At 39.6% G+C, this 19593-nt stretch overlaps 1 protein-coding gene across 3 annotated transcripts in view; it reads right to left on the minus strand.

The window, feature by feature from the left end:
* Positions 1-15140, minus strand: part of TUSC3 (tumor suppressor candidate 3) — a 76953-nt gene extending 61813 nt beyond the window's left edge. For 2 of the 3 annotated variants that reach the window (XM_051965382.1, XM_051965383.1), the window contains exon 1: positions 14843-15138. In XM_051965382.1, coding sequence (XP_051821342.1) covers positions 14843-15025 — 183 coding nt within the window. In that variant the 5' untranslated portion in view covers positions 15026-15138. Of the gene's footprint in view, positions 1-14842 lie in introns of all 3 variants that reach the window. The other variant, XM_051965380.1, reaches the window with a different exon arrangement.
* Positions 15141-19593: the final 4453 nt, after the last annotated feature.

The raw sequence follows: 19593 nt of genomic DNA on the forward strand, positions 1-19593 counted from the left end.
ATATGCTGTTTCTTCTTTATCACATTCCTGTTCATTTATATGCCCTTCTCTACCTGCACCCTTATCCTATTCCTTCACCCTCTTATTTCTTAATAAATTAAGACTTTTATTTCCTTCTAAATATATATGTTGTTCATTCTTATCTGATCTGATGAGAGTAAAAATCTAAAATCCCTCCCTAATCATTTCTTCCCTCCCTCTTATCTGTCTCTGAATTTAGAAAACTTTTATACCCTTTTATATAGATAGATAGATAGATAGATAGATAGATAGCTATAGTTCCCTTTTTAACCCATTCCAGATAAGAACTTTTGTATCTCTCTTCCCATCTAGTTAAGTCTTTTTTTAAAAATTAATTTAAGATAGGGTTCCAGAACTATCAGCTCTCTGCCCCCATCTAATTCCTCTGTTTCCAACAGTTTTGCTTTTTAGAATCACATCATTCTCAACTCTATCCCAATCTTTCTTTAAAACTACCCAATTACTAATGGCAATCTTAGACATACATTTTGCATTTTCATGTGTAAAAACATAGTTTGTCCTTGTCAATAAATCCCTTGCAGTTAAGTCTTTGATGTTTATATTTTTCCTGGATCTTATATGCCAAATTTTCTATTACATTTAGGTCTTCTTTTGCAACAAAATCCTGAAAGTCTGGAAATTTACTGAAAGGCAATATTCTCCCTTCTCCCCTAAATTCAGGATTATACTTAACTTTGCTGGGTACATTTTTGAGCACAACTCCAGTTCTTTTGCTTTTCAATACACAGTGTTCCAAAATCCACAATTTTTTAACATGGCTGCTTCTAAGTCTTGTATGATTCTAATAGTGGCTCCACTATATTTGTTTTGTTTTTTTCCTTATTGATCTTAATATTTTCTCCTTGACTTTGGAGTTTTAGATTTGGCTATAAAGTTCCTATAAGTTTTCCGCATAGGATCTCTTTCAGATGATGTCAATTTTCTTTAATTATTTTTTGTTATATTAAGATTCTTTTTTTTAATCAAAAAAATTAATTTTTTAATCAGGTAATCCAATTATTCTTATGTTTTCTCTTTTTGATCTATTCTCCAGATCAGTTGTTTTTTTAAAAAGATACCTCACATTCTCTACTCTAGTTTTTCATTCTCTATATTTTGTTTTATTATTTCTTTGTTTCTCACAACTTCGCTGCTTTCCCCTTGCCCAATTCTATTTTTCAAGGAATCATTTTCTTTCTTAAGATTCTAGATCTCCTTTTCTAGTTTGTTGATTTTCTTTCCACAATCTTGTTTTTCTAGGTGTTGTCTCTTGTTTTAAGTTTTTCCTCTATCATCTCTGGAGAAAATTGAATGGTGACAGAAAGGAGTATACTTTCTTCTCAGCAGTTCATGGAACCTACACAAAAATTGACCATATATTAGGACATAAAGACCTCAAAATTAAATGCAGGAAGGCAGAAATAGTAAATGCTTTCTTTTCAGATCACAATGCAATAAAAACTACATTCAACAAAAAGTTAGGTGTAAATAGACCAAAAAGTGATTGGAAACTAAATAATCTCATCTTAAAGAATGATTGGGTAAAACAGCAAATTATAGACACAATTAATAACTTCACTCAAGATAATGACAACAATGAGACATCATATCAAAATTTATGGGATGCAGCCAAAGCAGTAATAAGGGGAAATTTTATATCCTTAGAGGCTTACTTGAATAAAATAGAAAAAGAGAAGATCAATGAACTGGGCCTGGAACTTAAAAAGTTAGAAAAAGACCAAATTAAAAACCCCCAATCAATTACTAAACTTGAAATTCTAAAATTAAAAGGAGAAATTAATAATATAGAAAGTAAAAAAACTATTGAACTAATAAATAAAACTAAGAGTTGGTTCTATGAAAAAACCAAGAAAACTGATAAACCTTTGGTAAATCTGATTAGAAAAAGGAGAGAGGAAAATCAAATTGGCAGTCTTAAAAATGAAAAAGGAGAACTTACCACTGATGAAGAGGAAATTAAAGAAATAATAAGGGGTTACTTTGCCCAACTTTATGCCAATAAATTTGATAACCTAAGTGAAATGGATGACTACCTCCAAAAATATAGGCTTCCCAGATTATCAGAGGAGGAAGTAAATTGCTTAAATAGTCCCATTTCAGAAAAAGAAATAGAACAAGCTATTAATCAACTCCCTAAAAAAAAAAAAAATCCCCAGGACCAGATGGATTTACAGGTGAATTCTACCAAACATTCAAATAACAATTAGCCCCAATGCTTTATAAACTATTTGAAAAAATAGGACATGAAGGAGTCCTACCAAACTCCTTTTATGACACAGACATGGTACTGATACCTAAACCAGGTAGGTTGAAAACAGAGAAAGAAAATTATAGACCAATCTCCCTAATGAATATTGATGCTAAAATCTTAAATAAGATATTAGCGAAAAGACTACAGAAAATCATCCCCAGGATAATACATCATGATCAAGTAGGATTTATACCAGGAATGCAGGGCTGGTTCAATATTAGGAAAACTATCAATATAATTGGCCATATTAATAATCAAATTAACAAAAACCATACGATCATCTCAATAGATGCAGAAAAAGCATTTGATAAAATCCAACATCCATTCCTATTAAAAACTCTTGAGAGTATAGGAATAAATGGACTTTTCCTTAAAATAATCAGTAGCATCTATTTAAAACCAGCAGTAAGCATCATATGTAACAGGGACAAATTGCAACCATTCCAAATAAGATCAGGAGTAAAACAAGGTTGCCCACTATCACTGTTACTATTTAATATTGTATTAGAAATGCTAGCTTTGGCAATAAGAGTTGAGAAAGAGATTAAAGGCAATGAAGAAACCAAATTATCACTCTTTGCTGATGATATGATGGTATACTTAGAGAACCCCAGAGATTCTACCAAAAAGTTATTAGAAACAATCTACACCTTCAGCAAAGTTGCAGGATATAAAATAAACCCACATAAGTCATCAGCATTCTTATATATCACTAACAAAACCCAACAGTTAGAGTTACAAAAAGAAATTTCATTTAAAGTAACTACTGATTGTATAAAATATTTAGGAATCTATCTGCCAAGGGAAAATCAGAAACTTTATGAGCAAAACTACAAAACACTTTCCACACAAATTAAGTCTGATCTAACCAACTGGAAAAATATTAAATGCTCTTGGATTGGGCGAGCAAATATAATAAAGATGACAATACTACCTAAATTAATCTACTTTAGTGCTATACCAATCAGACTCCCAAAAAACTACTTAGATGAATTAGAAAAAATAACAACAAAGTTCATATGGAAAAACAAAAGGTCAAGAATTTCAACGGAATTAATGAAAAAAAAAAATCAAATGAAGGTGGCCTAGCTGTACCAGATCTAAAATTATATTATAAAGCAGCAGTTACTAAAACCATCTGGTATTGGCTAAGAAATAGACTAGTTGATCAATGGAATAGGTTAGGTTCAAAGGACAAAACAGCCAATAACTTTATTTTTTTTTAATTTTTTATTTAATAATTACATTATATTGACACTCGTTTCTGTTCCGATTTTTTTTTCCCCTCCCTCCCTCCACCCCCTCCCCTAGATGGCAAGCAGTCCTTTATATGTTGGATATGTTGCAGTATATCCTAGATACAATATATGTTTGCAGAACCGAACAGTTCTCTTGTTGCGTAGGGAGAATTGGATTCAGAAGGTATAAATAATCCGGGAAGAAAAACAAAAATGCAGATAGTTTACATTCGTTTCCCAGTGTTCTTTCTTTGGGTGTAGCTGCTTTTGTCCGTCATTTATCAATTGAAACTCAGGTCTCTTTGTCAAAGAAATCCACTTCCATCAAAATATGTCCTCATACAATATCGTTGTCGAAGTGTATAATGATCTCCTGGTTCTGCTCATTTCACTTAGCATCAGTTCATGTAAGTCTCGCCAGTCCTCTCTGTATTCATCCTGCTGGTCATTTCTTACAGAACAATAATATTCCATAACATTCATATACCACAATTTACCCAGCCATTCTCCAATTGATGGGCATCCATTCATTTTCCAGTTTCTAGCCACTACAAACAGGGCTGCTACAAACATTTTAGCCAATAACTTTAATAATAATAGTGTTTGACAAACCCAAAGACACCAGTTTCTGGGATAAGAATGCATTATTTGACAAAAATTGCTGGGAAAATTGGAAATCAGTATGGCAGAAACTAGGCATTGACCCACACTTAACACCGTACACCAAGATAAGGTCAAAATGGGTTCATGACCTAGGCATAAAGAATGAGTTTATAAATAAATTGGAAGAGCATAGGATAGTTTACCTCGCAGACCTGTGGAAGAGGGAGGAATTTATGACCAAAGAAGAACTAGAGATCACTATTGACCACAACATAGAAAAATTTTGATTATATCAAATTGAAAAGTTTTTGTACAAACAAAACAAATGCAAACAAGATTAGAAGGGAAACAATAAACTGGGAAAACATTTTTACCATGTCTGTGTCGTAAAAGGAGTTTGGTAGGACTCCTTCCATCCCTATTTTTTCAAATAGTTTATATAACATTGGAGTTAATTGTTCTTTAAATGTTTGGTAGAATTCACATGTAAATCCATCTGGTCCTGGGGATTTTTTCTTAGGGAGTTGATTGATAGTTTGTTCTATTTCTTTTTCTGAGATGGGACTGTTTAGGATATTTACTTCTTCCTCTGTTAGTTTGGGCAAGCTATATTTTTGGAGGTATTTTTCTATTTCATTTAAGTTGTCGAATTTATTGGCATAAAGTTGGGCAAAGTAACTCCTAATTATTGCTCTAATTTCCTCTTCGTTAGTGGCGAGTTCTCCCTTTTCATTTTTAAGACTAACAATTTGATTTTCCTCTTTCCTTTTTTTAATCAGATTTACTAAGGGTTTGTCTATTTTGTTGGTTTTTTCATAGAACCAACTCTTAGTTTTATTAATCAATTCAATAGTTTTTTTTACTTTCAATTTTATTGATCTCACCTTTTATTTTTAGAATTTCAAGTTTAGTGTTTGACTGGGGGTTTTTAATTTGTTCCTTTTCTAGCATTTTTAGTTGCAAACCCAATTCATTGACCTTCTCTTTCTCTATTTTATACAAATAGGCCTCTAGAGATATGAAATTTCCCCTTATTACCACTTTGGCTGCATCCCATACATTTTGGTATGATGTCTCATTATTATCGTTTTCTTGGGTGAAGTTATTAATTATGTCTATGATTTGCTGTTTCACCCAATCATTCTTTAGTATGAGATTATTTAGTTTCCAATTATTTTTTGGTCTACTTCCCCCTGGGGAAAACATTTTTACAATCAAAGGTTCTGATAAAGGCCTCATTGCCAAAATATATAGAGAATTGACTCTAATTTATAAGAAATCAAACCATTCTCCAATTGATAAATGGTCAAAGGATATGAACAGACAATTCTCAGATGAAGAAATTGAAACTATTTATAGACATATGAAAATATGCTCCAAATCATTATTAATCAGAGAAATGCAAATTAAAACAACTCTGAGATAACCACTACACACCTGTCAGATTGGCTAGAATGACAGGGAAAGATAATGCGGAATGTTGGAGGGGATGTGGAAAAACAGGGACACTGATACATTGTTGGTGGAATTGTGAACACATCCAGCCATTCTGGAGAGCAATTTGGAACTATGCTCAAAAAGTTATCAAACTGTGCATACCCTTTGATCCAGCAGTGTTTCTACTGGGCTTATACCCCAAAGAGATACTAAAGAAAGAAAAGGGACCTGTATGTGCCAAAATGTTTGTGGCAGCCCTGTTTGTAGTGGCTAGAAGCTGGAAAATGAAAGGATGTCCATCAATTGGAGAATGATTGAGTAAATTGTGGTATATGAATGTTATGGAATATTATTGTTCTATAAGGAATGACCAGCGGGATGAATACAGAGAGGACTGGCGAGACTTATATGAACTGATGCTGAGTGAAATGAGCAGAACCAGGAGATCATTATATACCTCAACAATGATACTGTTTGAGGATGTATTCTGATGGAAGTGGATCTCTTCGATAAAGAGAGCCTTAATTGATCAAAGATGGACAGAAGCAGCTACACCCAGAGAAGGAACACTGGGAAATGAATATAAACTGCTTGCATTTTTGTTTTTCTTCCCGGGTTATTTATACCTTCTGAATTCAATTCTCCCTGTGCAACAAGAAAACTGTTCAGTTCTGCACACATATATTGTATCCAAGATATACTGTAACCTATTTCAACATGTAAAAGACTGCTTGCCATCTGGGGGAAGGGGTGGAGGGAGGGAGGGGAAAAATCGGAACAGAAATGAATGCAAGGGATAATGCTGTAAAAAATTACCCTGGCATGCGTTCTATCAATAAAAAGATATTAAAATAAAAAAATAAAAAAAAAGTTTTTCCTTTATCTCTTTTAATTTTTAAAGTCTCTTTTGAATTCCATGAATTTTTTTTAGGCAGGTTTGATATTACTCTTTGGGGATTTTTTTTTTTTAACTTTAATATCCTCCTCAAAAGATAGTCTAAAGATCAGCCTTCTCTGTTCCTATAGTAAATTTCTTCTTCCTTTGCCTATTTTTTTATTTTTTTTAATTTATAGCAATTTGTTAGTATAAATACTTTTAGTTGTATGGGGGGAGGTGGGCATGAGGGGGAAGGGGAGATGGTGCCTTTAGCCTCAGGTCCTCCTTCAGTTCTCCTCTCTGGTCTGGAACCCAAAACTAAGAACTCTATTCTCCTATAAGTTCCTGTAGGCCAGCAACATACTCACTCCACTTCACTCACAGAGTGTGGGCTGGTTCCTTCTTACCCAGGGCCACTCCTCAGCAGAACAGCTGGGCCTTATTAGCATAAGTTCCCTCAATTTTCCAGGCTCCAATGCCAAACTCCCCACAATGTCCACGAGGTGAAAATTCCTGTGGCTGGGACCTGGGCTATTTCCCAGTACAGCTATCTCCAGGACTCACAGATTGCTCTTTCAATGTAACAAGCCTGGAGGTGTTTACCCTTCACAAAGAGCCAAATTTCTGTCTTCTCTTTACTCAGATCTTTTTACTTGGTCCCAGGAGGTTCACAGTTATGCCCCATCTCTAATTTTTACCTATTCTACAATATCCTGAGGCACTATTTTGTCTAGTTTGTGGAGGAGATATGGAGAGCTTGAAATTTTCTGATCTACTCTACCATTTCCCCACAATCCTCTAAGTCGGCCTGCCTTTTAAGGAGTTCTTTTCTATGCTGAATATTTATGCTCCTGTTTTCAAAGTTAGCTCTAAAGCTCTGCAGCTTTTCAGTGTTTTCAGGCTGATGTGATCTGGAGGAAGATCGATTTGCCCTTTGAGGTTTACTCAGGAAGAGCCCCTGCTCTCTGCAAACCACAAATACTAATGTTCCTCTCTGCCCCACACCTACAATTTAGAACTGTTTATAGTCATAGTCAATAGAATTATCACCTCCAAAAGTTAACCTCTTATTATCTATTTTGTCTAGGTACAAGATGTCTTCCTTAATGGTGTCTATACTATTGAATGAAGACAATGGAAGGTTTCGGTTTTGTCTCTGTGTCACCAACTATCCAATATGGTCCCTGGCACACAGGAGGTGCCTAACACATATTTAGGGTTATTTGCTGACTGACAGAACTTGTTCAGTCTTTTTTTCTCACCTTTTTGGAAACAAAAGCATACACAGTCTGTCCTGCTTCACTTGCTATCAGTTCTGCCATCTGGGGACAAAAATCTGTCTTTCATAAAGCAAATTTATTTGAATTCTATTTAAGTTTTATTTACTTGAAATTAAGAGAATCCAATAAATTAGTAGGGTGGAATGGCAAAGAAATAACCTCTACTCATTTTCTTTTCTCCCAAAGTATTCATTGCTGAGCTCTTATAACAAGGAAACTCTCCAGATGTCTTTAGATGATTTGGAGATGCCTATTAACTTGGCAGGAGAGGGAGGGTGAGAGATCCATTTCACACTAACCTGGTTAGGGTCCAGTTCCCTATCAAGAAAAAACCATATGACATATTAAACATGTATAGGACTGCTTGCCATCTGGAGGAGGGGGTGAAGAGAGGGAAGGGAAAAGTCAGAACAGAAGTGAGTGCAAGGGATAATGTTGTAAAAAAATTACCCAGGCATGGTTTCTGTCAATAAAAAGTTATAATTTAAAAAAAAAAAAAGAAAGAAAGAAAAAACCATAACACATGGCAACTCAGAACATCAACAATCATTGTCAAAGGAAACACAATTACCTAATGCTTCCATCTTCAGGAATGTCATATGTAAGGCTATGTCTATTGTAGGAGTGAAGGTTCCCTATAAGAAAAAAAGAAAAACTACTCCAACTGAGAAAGGGTGTGGGCTTAACCACTTACCCAACAGCCTGGGAGAAGTCTATTAGTTGTTAATAAGTGAGATAAATGACCTTGTTTCAGAGTACAAACTTAGGGCTCCAGTCATTATCTCAAGGACCCAATAGGAATCTAGAGAGAACAACAAGCTGACAGCCAAAAGGAAAGGGGGAGCGCTTCTAAAAGTAAGTTACAGAAAAAAAAAAAAAAAAAACCAAATAAATAAATAAATAAAAAGTAGTTAGTTACAGGATAGTTCCTGGCCTTATACACTATTTATTTCTTGGGAGGATTGTCTATTTGGAAATCAATAGTAACAGAAGCCTTCTGCATATATGTAGATCAGAACCAACCTACAGAAGAAGGGGGCACTGTCAAAGGGCTTTAAGCCTTTAAATATGCTGAGGCTCATGCAAACTATTCCAGACTGAAGGCATTTGCTCTTTACCAAGATTAACTGGATAGTCCAGAAGAAGCAGCCAGACCTCTCCCAATTTTTGCCTGACACCTCCGAGACAGTCAAACGAGAGAGTTTAAATCATAACCAGGCATTGCAACATTAAGCCAAGCAAAAAGCCAAGCAAGGTAAAGATAGCATCTGCCTATGGAAAAGCAAGGGAGGTGGGAAACAGGCAGAGAAGTAGGTCCAGAAAGAGTCCAGCCCAGCCTGTCTAGTCCAACAAAGCAGCAGTGGCTCTGCCCCCATAAGGTCCAGCTCATCCCAGGAGCTTATGTCTCTCTGATGATAATGTACAAGTTCCTTCATGATGTCCTTTCTGTCTCTGCATCCCCCTATACCTAGCACAGCAGGAAGGTAATGCATTTTTTTTTAAGTGAATGAATGAGTCATCCTTATAAAAACTTGTATTCCAAATAAAAATATTGAAAGTCAGGATTAGAAGGCAAACCCTGAAACTATACTCTCAGTCAGTCAACAAGCACTTAATGACTACTTGTAATACAGAACAATATCCATCCTGTGACAGGTCCAGTGCTAAACAGCTGCAAAAGAAAAAGAAGGTCTCTGAACTTAGGAGTTCCCAGTGTCAAGAACTAAGAAAGTAAAGTTCCTTTTCTTCCTCAGTCATAATTAGGCCATTATTGTTGTTGTTGTGTACTCTTTGTTCTTAGAGAGGATCAAGGACATCATGAGAGAGAGGTCATGCCTGGGGTGTGAAATGGATTTAAATGGGTCATTAAGTGGGTGATTTTCTCAGTCACAGTGGCAAGACGTAAGTCAGGATAAGGGGCAATGGCCCCCTCAACAAAAAGGGGCCAGAGAAGAGGGCAGGTGATTTTCTTTGAGAATCTTTTAGACTTCTTCCTACTCCGTGCCAGCCATCAACTCCTTCTCCTGGGGGCAGAAAATCCGGGAAAGCCCTGCACTTCCCGGAGGGGACAGAGCATTCAAGGACTCCAGGAAGCAGCCAGCAGGATGTAATGATTTACAAAGACAAACCCAGGCCCCATAATATCAGCATCACAGCAGAAAGAAACAAGCAAGTGACTTTCTAGAACCCAAAGATGTTCTTACAAAGAACCAGCCTCGCTTTAGCAAGACAAACTGGGAGAGAGATCCCTGAAGATGGCGGATGGACCCTTTACAGACCCCACTGATTCCCAAAGCTGAAGAGCAATCATACAGCAGCAGATGTAATGTAATCACTCACTGTAGAATCCCTATTTCTAACTAAAACCAATAGCAAGACTAATTAATAGTAGTCTGCAATACTTACCACCACTAGTACATGGTTAGAGAGCTCATACCCCGATATCACGGAATAAGCACAACCTCAGAAAAGCCAAACTAAGAAAGGGGGGTGGCAAATAGAAAATATCAAAGATAATCCTTTATGTCCTGACTGGTGGGAACAATTAGCAAGGTGAGAGTAAGGATCCCATGGGGTGACAGGTACACAGCTTGAGTGCTGCATAGGGACTCACTGAGTAGTAAAAAGTATCAAAGAAAGGCCTCCTGGGTATTGGCCCAATGAAGGACTGCGAGAAAGACTGGGACAAGAACAGCAGAGGATATATCGGGCAAAGGCCAATTAACTACACCAGCAAGCATTAAAATATCAAAGAATGGATGACAGGAGAGAGAGATCACTGGGTTTAAAGTCAAGAGGACCTGGGTTCAAATCCAGTTCTATAGCTTCGAGACCCTAGATGAGCCAAAAGCCAATAAACTGAAGGTGAATGATTGGTACTCTGGGGCAAAGACATCCAAGAGAGATCATTCTGGAAACAAAGAACATGCCAAATTATTCAGAGCAGCACTTAGCAATTGCATCAAATGCGAACAAAGTGGGCCAGATGCCCATCAGCTAGATAATGGCTGAAAAAGAAAACAACTATGATAAACAGATGTGATGGAATATTACTGTGTAGAAGGAAACATGGAAAGATTATTTAAAATAACAGCTAGTACTTCTACAGCACTTTATAGTTTGCAAAGTACATTACAATATTATCTCATTTGATCTTCACAACAATCCTGCAGAGGAGAAGCTATTATTAAGCCCATTTTACTGCTGAGGAAACTGAGGCAGACAAAAGTTTAAGTGACTTATTCAGGGTCATATAGGTAGTAGTGTTTGAGATTGGATCTGAATTCAGGTCTTCCTGACTCCAGGACCAAGTCTCTATCCACTGCAGTACCTAGCTGTCTTAAGATTTGTAAAAATCAATACTGAATAGAAATGCAGAACAAGCATATCACTATACACAAATGATGGACTTAGAAAACAAAGTATAGAACATAATGTGCCCTCCCTTACAGCAGAGGTAGGGAAACTACTGGGACAAAATGTAGCATACATCATCTTATAGAATGATCCTGTGTGGGGTTTTTGCTTCATTGTTTTTCTTACATGGGAGGAGTCAGTCTACAGAAGAAAGGTGTTTTCCATCTCTCCCCTTCCTACTGTCCTTCCCCCAATGACTATAATAAGAATGAAGTCATTGAGATTTCATGTACTTAAATTCTTTTAGATCGAGGAAGTTCATTGAGAAGGGTGAGATTAATGGGAGGATCAGATATCTGTAGCAAGGCAGTTAACTGTGCACACAGCCCAGTTAAAAGGGTGGGCAGCCCCAAAGCACTGCCCTTTCTTCCTCAGCTTGGTAAATACCTTCCTTTAACCCTGCAGTAAGAGGCCCTGGACTAGTAGTCTGCCCAAACAAACAACCCTGGGGAGCTCAGGGTCATGCACCCCCACCCTCTCACCCCCAACAGTACAACAGGGAAATCTCTGTTCTCTGGATTCAAATCTGAGTTCTGACCACACGATTTACCTTGTACAGCTTATTCACAGCCTTAGGCCTCAGGTTCCTTCTCTGTAAAATGAGAGCCAAACTGTAAAAGATCTGTGTTACATCCTAATGGAGAAAATGACTTGTATCTCTAGTCGAAGGTCATGGTAACAAAGCTGGGGTAGGAATACATGTTCATTAGTGGGTTGTTGCGATTACTGTACTGACTCGTTCCTTTCTCATCATGTGTTAACTCTGACCTCCATTACCATCCATCTTCTATTTGGTTTATTTGGAGGTGTCCTTATTACTGTAAGCTGAGTCTTTACAGGTTTCTGTGAATGTGGCATAGATTACATTGCTAATATATAGCAAGGTACCAAGGTACACAAGTTTCAATGATCTAACATTGAGTCACAAGCACTAAATGCTGAAGGTGAATTAAAACAGAGTACAAAAACCTAACCAAACTGTTGGCAGGATCCCCTTTCAGCACATGATAGAGCCTGCATTTTCAATGAGATGACTGAGATCATATAAAATGAGTTCCTTTCTCTGCATCATTCCCCTGCCCCCCTTTCTCCTGACTTATTCCCTATTAAGGCCAAGCCTTCTCCCTTCCTGGCCTGGCCCATAGCATGGCCTCTGCCCCAAGGCTCTCTCTCCTAACACTGGCTGTAACCAACATCTCTCCTTTTTTCACTCATCTTCAATAATGCTTCACTCCTGACTCCTCTGAATCTGTCCACAAATGTGTCCCCAGCTCCAGTCAGCCTAAAACAACCTTCCCAGGACCTTTCTCTATTGTTATCATGTTGCTGCTTCCCCATATCTGCTTTCCAGCAGTGTTAAAACTTCTTAAATGTTTTTTCTTTTTTTCTTTTTTTTAAAGTAATCTCACAATCAGAAAGATGAAACAACAAACCTTTTGTGTAAAGAATTAAATGCCATATAGAATTACAAACTGATCAACACTACAGGGGAAAGAACCTATTAATCACACTTCTTTCCTGATATGCTCTTCTCTGTAGGCTTTCAGGACACCCCTCTATCCCTGGCTTTCCTTCTCCTTCTCTGACCAAGCCCTTCTCAAGCTCCTTTGCTGGATCCTCATCCAGGCCATGCTCTCTAACCACAGTGTTTCTCAGGACTCTGTCCTGGGTCCTCTTTTCTTCCTTTACACTGCTTTACTGGAGTGATCTCATCAGCTCCCAATGCTTTAATTTTCACCTGATGATTCTCCCATCTACCTATCCTGCACCAATCTATTAAACCTCTAATTTCCCATATCCTACTACTCCAGCTCAAGATATCCAAAATAAAACAAAACTCAGTATCTTTCCCTTTTTCTTTTAATTTTTGGGGGCAGTGGGGGGAGGCAATTGGGGTTAACTGACTCACCCAGGTCTTCCTGATTCCAGAGCCAGGCTCTATCCATTGTACCACTTAGCTGCCCCATTATCTTCCTTTAAACCCTCCCCTCCTACCTTCCCTATTACTGTCAAAGGCACCACAATGCTCCCAGTCCTTCATGTTCACAACCTAAGAGTCCCCCTGGATTCCTCACTATCTGTCAGGCTGCCATTTTTATCTTTGTAACATCTTTTGAATAATATGCCCCTCCTCTCCTCTACTGCTGTCCCATCCCTAGTACAGGTTCTGATCACGTCACACATAGACTATTGCAATAACTGCTGGTCACCAACTTGCCTCAACTTTCCATACTCCAGTGCATCCTTTGTTTAAAGCACAAGTCTTTGTCAGCACCACCCCCCCCACCTCAATAAACTTCAGTGAGTCCCTATCACCTTCAAGATCAAATATAAAATGTTATTTAGCATTCAATGTCCTTTTATGATCAGCTCCCTCCTACCTCCCCAGTCTTCTTATACTTTATCTCACAGTACATGTATTCCCCATATAAAATTAAATGACCCTGGCTTCCTTGCTAAGCTTCCAATTCAATACTCCATCCCCAGACACCAAAGGTTTCACTGGTTGTTCCCCATGAGTGGAATGTTCTCCCTCCTACTACTCAACCTCCTGGCTTCCTTAAGTCCCAGCTAAAATCCAGCCTTCTACAGGGAAGTTTTCCTGGTCCCCCATAATTTTAGTGCCTTCTTTTGACCACTTCCTATGTGAATATATGCACAAGCTGTTTTCATGCTGTTTCCCTTCTTACACACTGCTCCTTCAGAGAAAATGTTTTTGTCTTTCTTTGTATCTCCAATGCTTAGCAAAGGTACTGCACATAGTAGGCCCTGGATAAATGTTTGCTGACTGATGGGATAACATTCTGTATCTTTGACGCTGAGAAATTTCACGGGGAAAGGTAACAAATTCACAAATAACTTCGAACTAATTTCAGTAACCAACCTCAGAAATGACTAATAGGCTGGTGCCCTTGAACAAGCTGGACACATTCTTACAAAGCAATGGCCAGGAGGATATCATCATAGAGTGTATGAAAAGCAACAGAAGGACACTTCCTTTGGGAGAGAGAGGTCGGGATGGGCAGTCCATCCAATGAGAAGAGGTCTAGGAAAAGCCAAATGGGGAAGGGGCAGCAGGAGAGTCAGGCATGCGACAGATGCCTTGGAGGGGCTATTTAACTAAGGGAAATCCCAGAGCCAGTGAAATGACACAAGATTCTTGTATGCAGCCTCGGATGTCCTCTTCCTCACCCCAATTAGGTTACAAGCTGCACAGGGACTAGACATAAAGTGAGGCAGTCCCGGCAGCCACGCTCTTGTCCGCAGCCCACTGCAGGCTCCTCGACCCGGCCCCACCCCAGGATCCCCGACCGGGTAGCTCCACGAGACCAGGGCAAAACAGAAAGTGGCCTTAATTTGCATTCAAGAGACTGATGGATAAGTCACCCTAACCCACTTTCTTCAAGTCCTTCCCGCTCATTTCCCAGCTAGGCAAAAACAGGCTCCGCCCCGGGGCGGGGTTTAACGAAAAGGTATATGTGGGCACGCGCGGGGGTGTCCGCTGCTGTTGCCATGAGAACAGAAGGATGAGGTCGAAGCGCGGATACAAACGTGGCGTTGCCCAGCAACGCGGCCCCGGTGCGCCTGACACCCCACCCCCACCGCTCTTGCACCTGCTGCTTCCTCGCGTCCTCTCTGCGCACGCGCAGCTCGCACCCCTCGAGCCCAGCCGCGCCCCCCACGCGCGCTCCCGTACCTCCTTTTTCTTCTGGGCCACGCTCGGGGGCGCGCACAACAGAAGCAGCAGGAGCGGCAGCAAGATCGCGCAGCTCGCGCCCGCCAGGCCCCATCGCCACCGGCCCCGGGCAAGCATGCTCACGCCGCCGCCCCGCGGGGACGGCCCCGCTGCCGCTGCCGCTTGTGATCTGGACACCGCCATCGCTCGAGCTCCGGTGCCCCCGCTGTTGTCGCCGCTTCCCCGAGTGTCCCGAACTGACCGTCAGACCAACACCCGGCACAGACAGCCGCTGCCCCGCCCCACGACGCGCCACTGGGGAAAGGAACTGCGCTTGCGCAGTCCACACCCAAGCCCCGCCCCCGGCCCTGGTTTCTCTCCCGCCCCGCCCCCTGAGAATGTGCCTCTTACCCGGCTCCGCCTCCTGAGACCCCGCTGCTCTCTGACTCCTCCCCTTTTCTTTCCTCCTCTGCTGTCCCGCCACGCCCCTTCACCTCTGGCTCCGCCCTCTCAAGTCTGGCTCCTCTCCAGTCCCCATCATTCCAATTCTGACTCCACCCCTTATGTGGACCGCCCCCAATTTAGGTGTGGTTCCTTAGATCAGTCCTTCCCTCGTTTTTGGAAGTGTCTTTTTGTAGAGAAAGACCTCTGGGCCTGAATCTTTGGATAACTCCTCCTCCATCCCTTGGGTGTGGCTCTCACTAATTGTTTTCACCTCCCTCCAGTTCTGCCCGTTCTTGTCAAAGAGCTACGCTCTTGGGGGTATCATCTGGGAGATAAGAACCCACGAAATTGCTTCAAATGCAATGCACTTTACGGAAGACTGGATACCCACAGGGAAGTAATGGAAGAAGTCTGGAAAGCTTGGTTGGAGCCCAATTCTGGAAGGACTTAAACCCAGACAAGTGGCAGAACGCAGAAAGGTTTTGTAGCACATAAACCACACAACAAATTGTTACCATTAGTCTAGGCAAGAAGAGATAAGAGCTTGGGCTGTGGTCATGTGCGTGAAGAGACAGCTGTAGATCAAAGTAACAGTAAAATCAAGATTTGGCAACAATTGATTGAGAAGAGAAAGTGGGGGGAGAGAGGAATAGTTAAGGATGAATCTGAGGTTAGGGGCTAGATTGCCTTGGAAGAATGATGGTATACGCAATGAAAAGAAGATTGAGGAGGGGCTGACTTAGGAGAAGGAAGATCAGGAGGGTTTTTTTGTTTTGTTTTGTTTTGTTTTGTTTTTGCCATTTTGAGTTTGAAGTGACAATGGATCTTGCAGGAAAAGATGTCTCACTGGCAATTGAACCTAGAGTCCAGGAAAGAGATTTTTCAAGAAATGATATTTAAACCCATGGGGGCTGATGAGCTCAGCACTAGAGAGTATAGAGAGATTAGAATGGTAAGAGTCTTCATACGTTGGGAATAGGAAAGAGGTGATGAACTGGCAAAGGAGATGGAGAATAGAGAGGTAGCAAGAGAAGTAGGAGAGATCACAGTGCTATGGAAGCCAAAAGTAGAGAAAATGTCTGGGTCATTACTGGTAGAAAGCTGGAAAAACTCAGAATTCATGGAGGCAGATTTAGCAGTGCAGTTTTTGGATAACTTAAGAAAATAGTTTAGTTGAGTGGTAGGGTCAGAAGCCAGATTGCAATGGCAAAGGGGAGAGAAAGAGAGGAAATTATCATATGTCTAGACATAGATTAGGCAGAAAATATAGATGACTTTTTAGTGAAAATAAATATGAAAAAAGGGCAAGTTATGGCAGCTCGATTTTTTTTCTGGGTTTTTGTTTATTGTTTGTTTGTTTAAGGTAAGAAAGACCTAGATCTGTTTGGAGGTGGATGCCTAAAACCAGTGGATACAGAAAAAAAAAAACGAATGATGGAGGAAGTTCCTCCCCAAAATACAGGAGGAAATAAGGCTATGAGCACATGGGAGAAAGACTGAGAGAGCTTCCACTGTCGCAGAAGATAGGAGATGGATGTTCTCTACCTGGGAAAAGTGGGTGGGCAGGCACCAGAGCTTTAAAGAAAGAAGAGAAGATTTATCTCTGGTCAATGAGGGGGTGAATAAAAATTTTATGGTGCATTTAGAGTCAGAGCCCCATGGAGATGAGATCTTGTGAACTCTTAAGTTAGTCCATGCTGTGACTTGTTCAGCATCATCCCTCAGCTCAGGCATAGAGCCATGAAGTCTCCTGGGACTTGGGTGCTCCAGCTAAGTATCTGCACAGGATCAAGGAAAGGAAACTCTAGTGGAATGGGATGGACCATGACACTACTAGAAGGAACCTTCAGAAACCATCTAGTCCAACAGATAAGGAAACTGAGCTCAGAGAGGTCACTCAGGAGTGTGAGTCTGAGGTGGAACCTGACTCCCAGATTCTAGAACTTTTCACTCTTGCCTCCCAAAGGGTTAAGTGACTTTCTATGTCATTAGACCTTATTAAGCCGCTGTTTATTTTTATGTGAAATAGGTGGAATCATCTAAGTGATTGGTTACTCAGGTCTCCTCCAGTTCTAGAATTCTCCAATTCTATCTGACCCAAGCTTAGTCACCTCTTACCTGGAATATTGCCATCTTCTCCCAACTAGGTTTTCTGCTTTTGTTTGCTTCCCCATCTATCTGCCATTTTGTCCATGCATTCTTGATGTTCCATCTTTGAAACTTTCTGAGCTCACAAGATGAAACAAATGATGAAATTTAATAGCATATACTCTAATAGATGGCACTACTTAGCTTCTTCCCTCTTCCACTCATGGTTTTGAAGAGCTCAACTGATAAGGAAGAAAGTTGAGGGGTTTCCTTTTTTGGTCTCATCCCCATGCTAACGTTAAAATAATTGAGTGTGTCAAAGTATTATGGGTGAGAAGTTCATTCAGAAATCAGTCATATTAAATATCTACTATATGCCAGGCACTATGATAAGCATTGAAAAGACAGTTAAATGATAAAGTCTGTAAGAAAGGAGTCAGCAACCTACACACAGCTGCAGTAGCAATGCTATATGGATGGAGTTCTTTCCACCATAGACTTCTTATAGCTCCACTTCTGGTCACCCCTTTTTATTCTCCCCAACACATCATCTCAGAACTATCTACAAAAAAAGCTTTTGTCAGCCTCTGAGGCAAGTGACAGGTATACTCTTCTACTCTGAAAGCCCTCTCTTCCCCCCACACAGAACCTTAACTGGCCAGCCAAACATCCCTGTAAGATCAAAATGTGCCATTCATTTTAAAGGCATAGCCAAACCTGACACTAATGGTAATTCATTTTGTTGTTGTTGTTGTTGTTGTTGTTATTTTTATTTTTTTATTATAGCTTTCTTTTTTTTTTCTTTTTCTTTTTCTTTTTCTTTTTCTTTTTCTTTTCTTCTTCTTTTTTTTTTTTACAAAGCATGCATGGGTAATTTTTCAACATTGACTCTTGCAAAACCTTTTGTTTCAACTTTTCCCCTCCTTCCCCCATCCCCTCCCCTAGATGGTCGGTAAACCAATATATGTTAAATATGTTAAAGTATATGTTAAATACAATATATGTATACATATTCATACAGTTATCTTGCTGCACAAGAAAAATCAGATTTAGAAAGAAAATTAAAATAACTTGAGAAGGAAAACAAAAATGCAAGCAGACAATAACAGAAAGTAGAAATGCTATATTGTGGTCCACACTCATTTCCCACAGTTCTTTCGCTGGGTGTAGCTGGTTCTCTTCATTACTGAACAATTGGAATTGATTTGGATCATCTCATTGTTGAAGAGAGTCATGTCCATCAGAATTGATCATTGTATAGTATTGTTGTTGAAGTATATAATGATGTGATTCTGCTCATTTCACTTAGCATCAGTTCATGTAAGTCTGTCCAGACCTCTCTGAAATCATCCAGCTGGTCATTTCTTACAGAACAATAATATTCCATAACATTCACATAATGGTAATTCATTTCTAGAAAATTTACCAGCCCCATACTAGGCATGTAGCAAGATTGAAAATATAAATATGCAAATCAAAGGATCCCGATGCTCAAATTAACTGCCTTCAAGAGGGACTATCGAAATTCTAAAAGAGTGTCTGATCATCTCAAGCACACACATTCCTTTATCTCCATTGAGATGGCTACAATAACCTTTGTGTAGGCTCTCATCCTATCTCAGCATTTTCCTTCTTAACCTCCCTGCTTCAAGCTCTTCTTTCAGCTCATCCTCCACATGCTTCCAAAGTGACCTTCCTAACGCTCAAGGCCTATCACACAACACACTCTTTTTGTACTTGTTCAGGTCTTCAAACCTTCTCACCTGGGCCATTTTAATCCCCTCATAATCAATCTTCCTGCCTCATTCCCTTTGCTTCCAATCCATCCTCCCACAACTCCTGAAAAGCTAATACAATTCTGACCTTGTTACTCCTCTGCTCAAGAAGTTCCCATGATCTTCCTCTCTTACCTCTCGGTTAAAATATAAATTATTCAGTATTTATAGTCTTCATGGTTTGGTTCCAGTCTAGTTTTCAGGTTTACTGTATCTTATCCTCTTTCATATATTCTACCTATAGCCACAGTGACTTCTGGTTATTTCCCATGCATACATTCCACATCCTTTCTAAGTATCTTTGCATAAACTATCCTCCATGCCAGACAAGCAATTCCTTCCTATCCATCTCTCCTCAGAATAAATAGCTGGTTTTAAGGCTCAGTTCAAATGCCACCCCCTCTATGAGGACTGATCTAATCCCCCTTATTAATAATGCTACCTTCCCCAGACTCCTAAAATACT

This window comes from Antechinus flavipes, chromosome 6 (assembly GCF_016432865.1).
Source record: "Antechinus flavipes isolate AdamAnt ecotype Samford, QLD, Australia chromosome 6, AdamAnt_v2, whole genome shotgun sequence".
Lineage (NCBI taxonomy): Eukaryota > Metazoa > Chordata > Mammalia > Dasyuromorphia > Dasyuridae > Antechinus > Antechinus flavipes.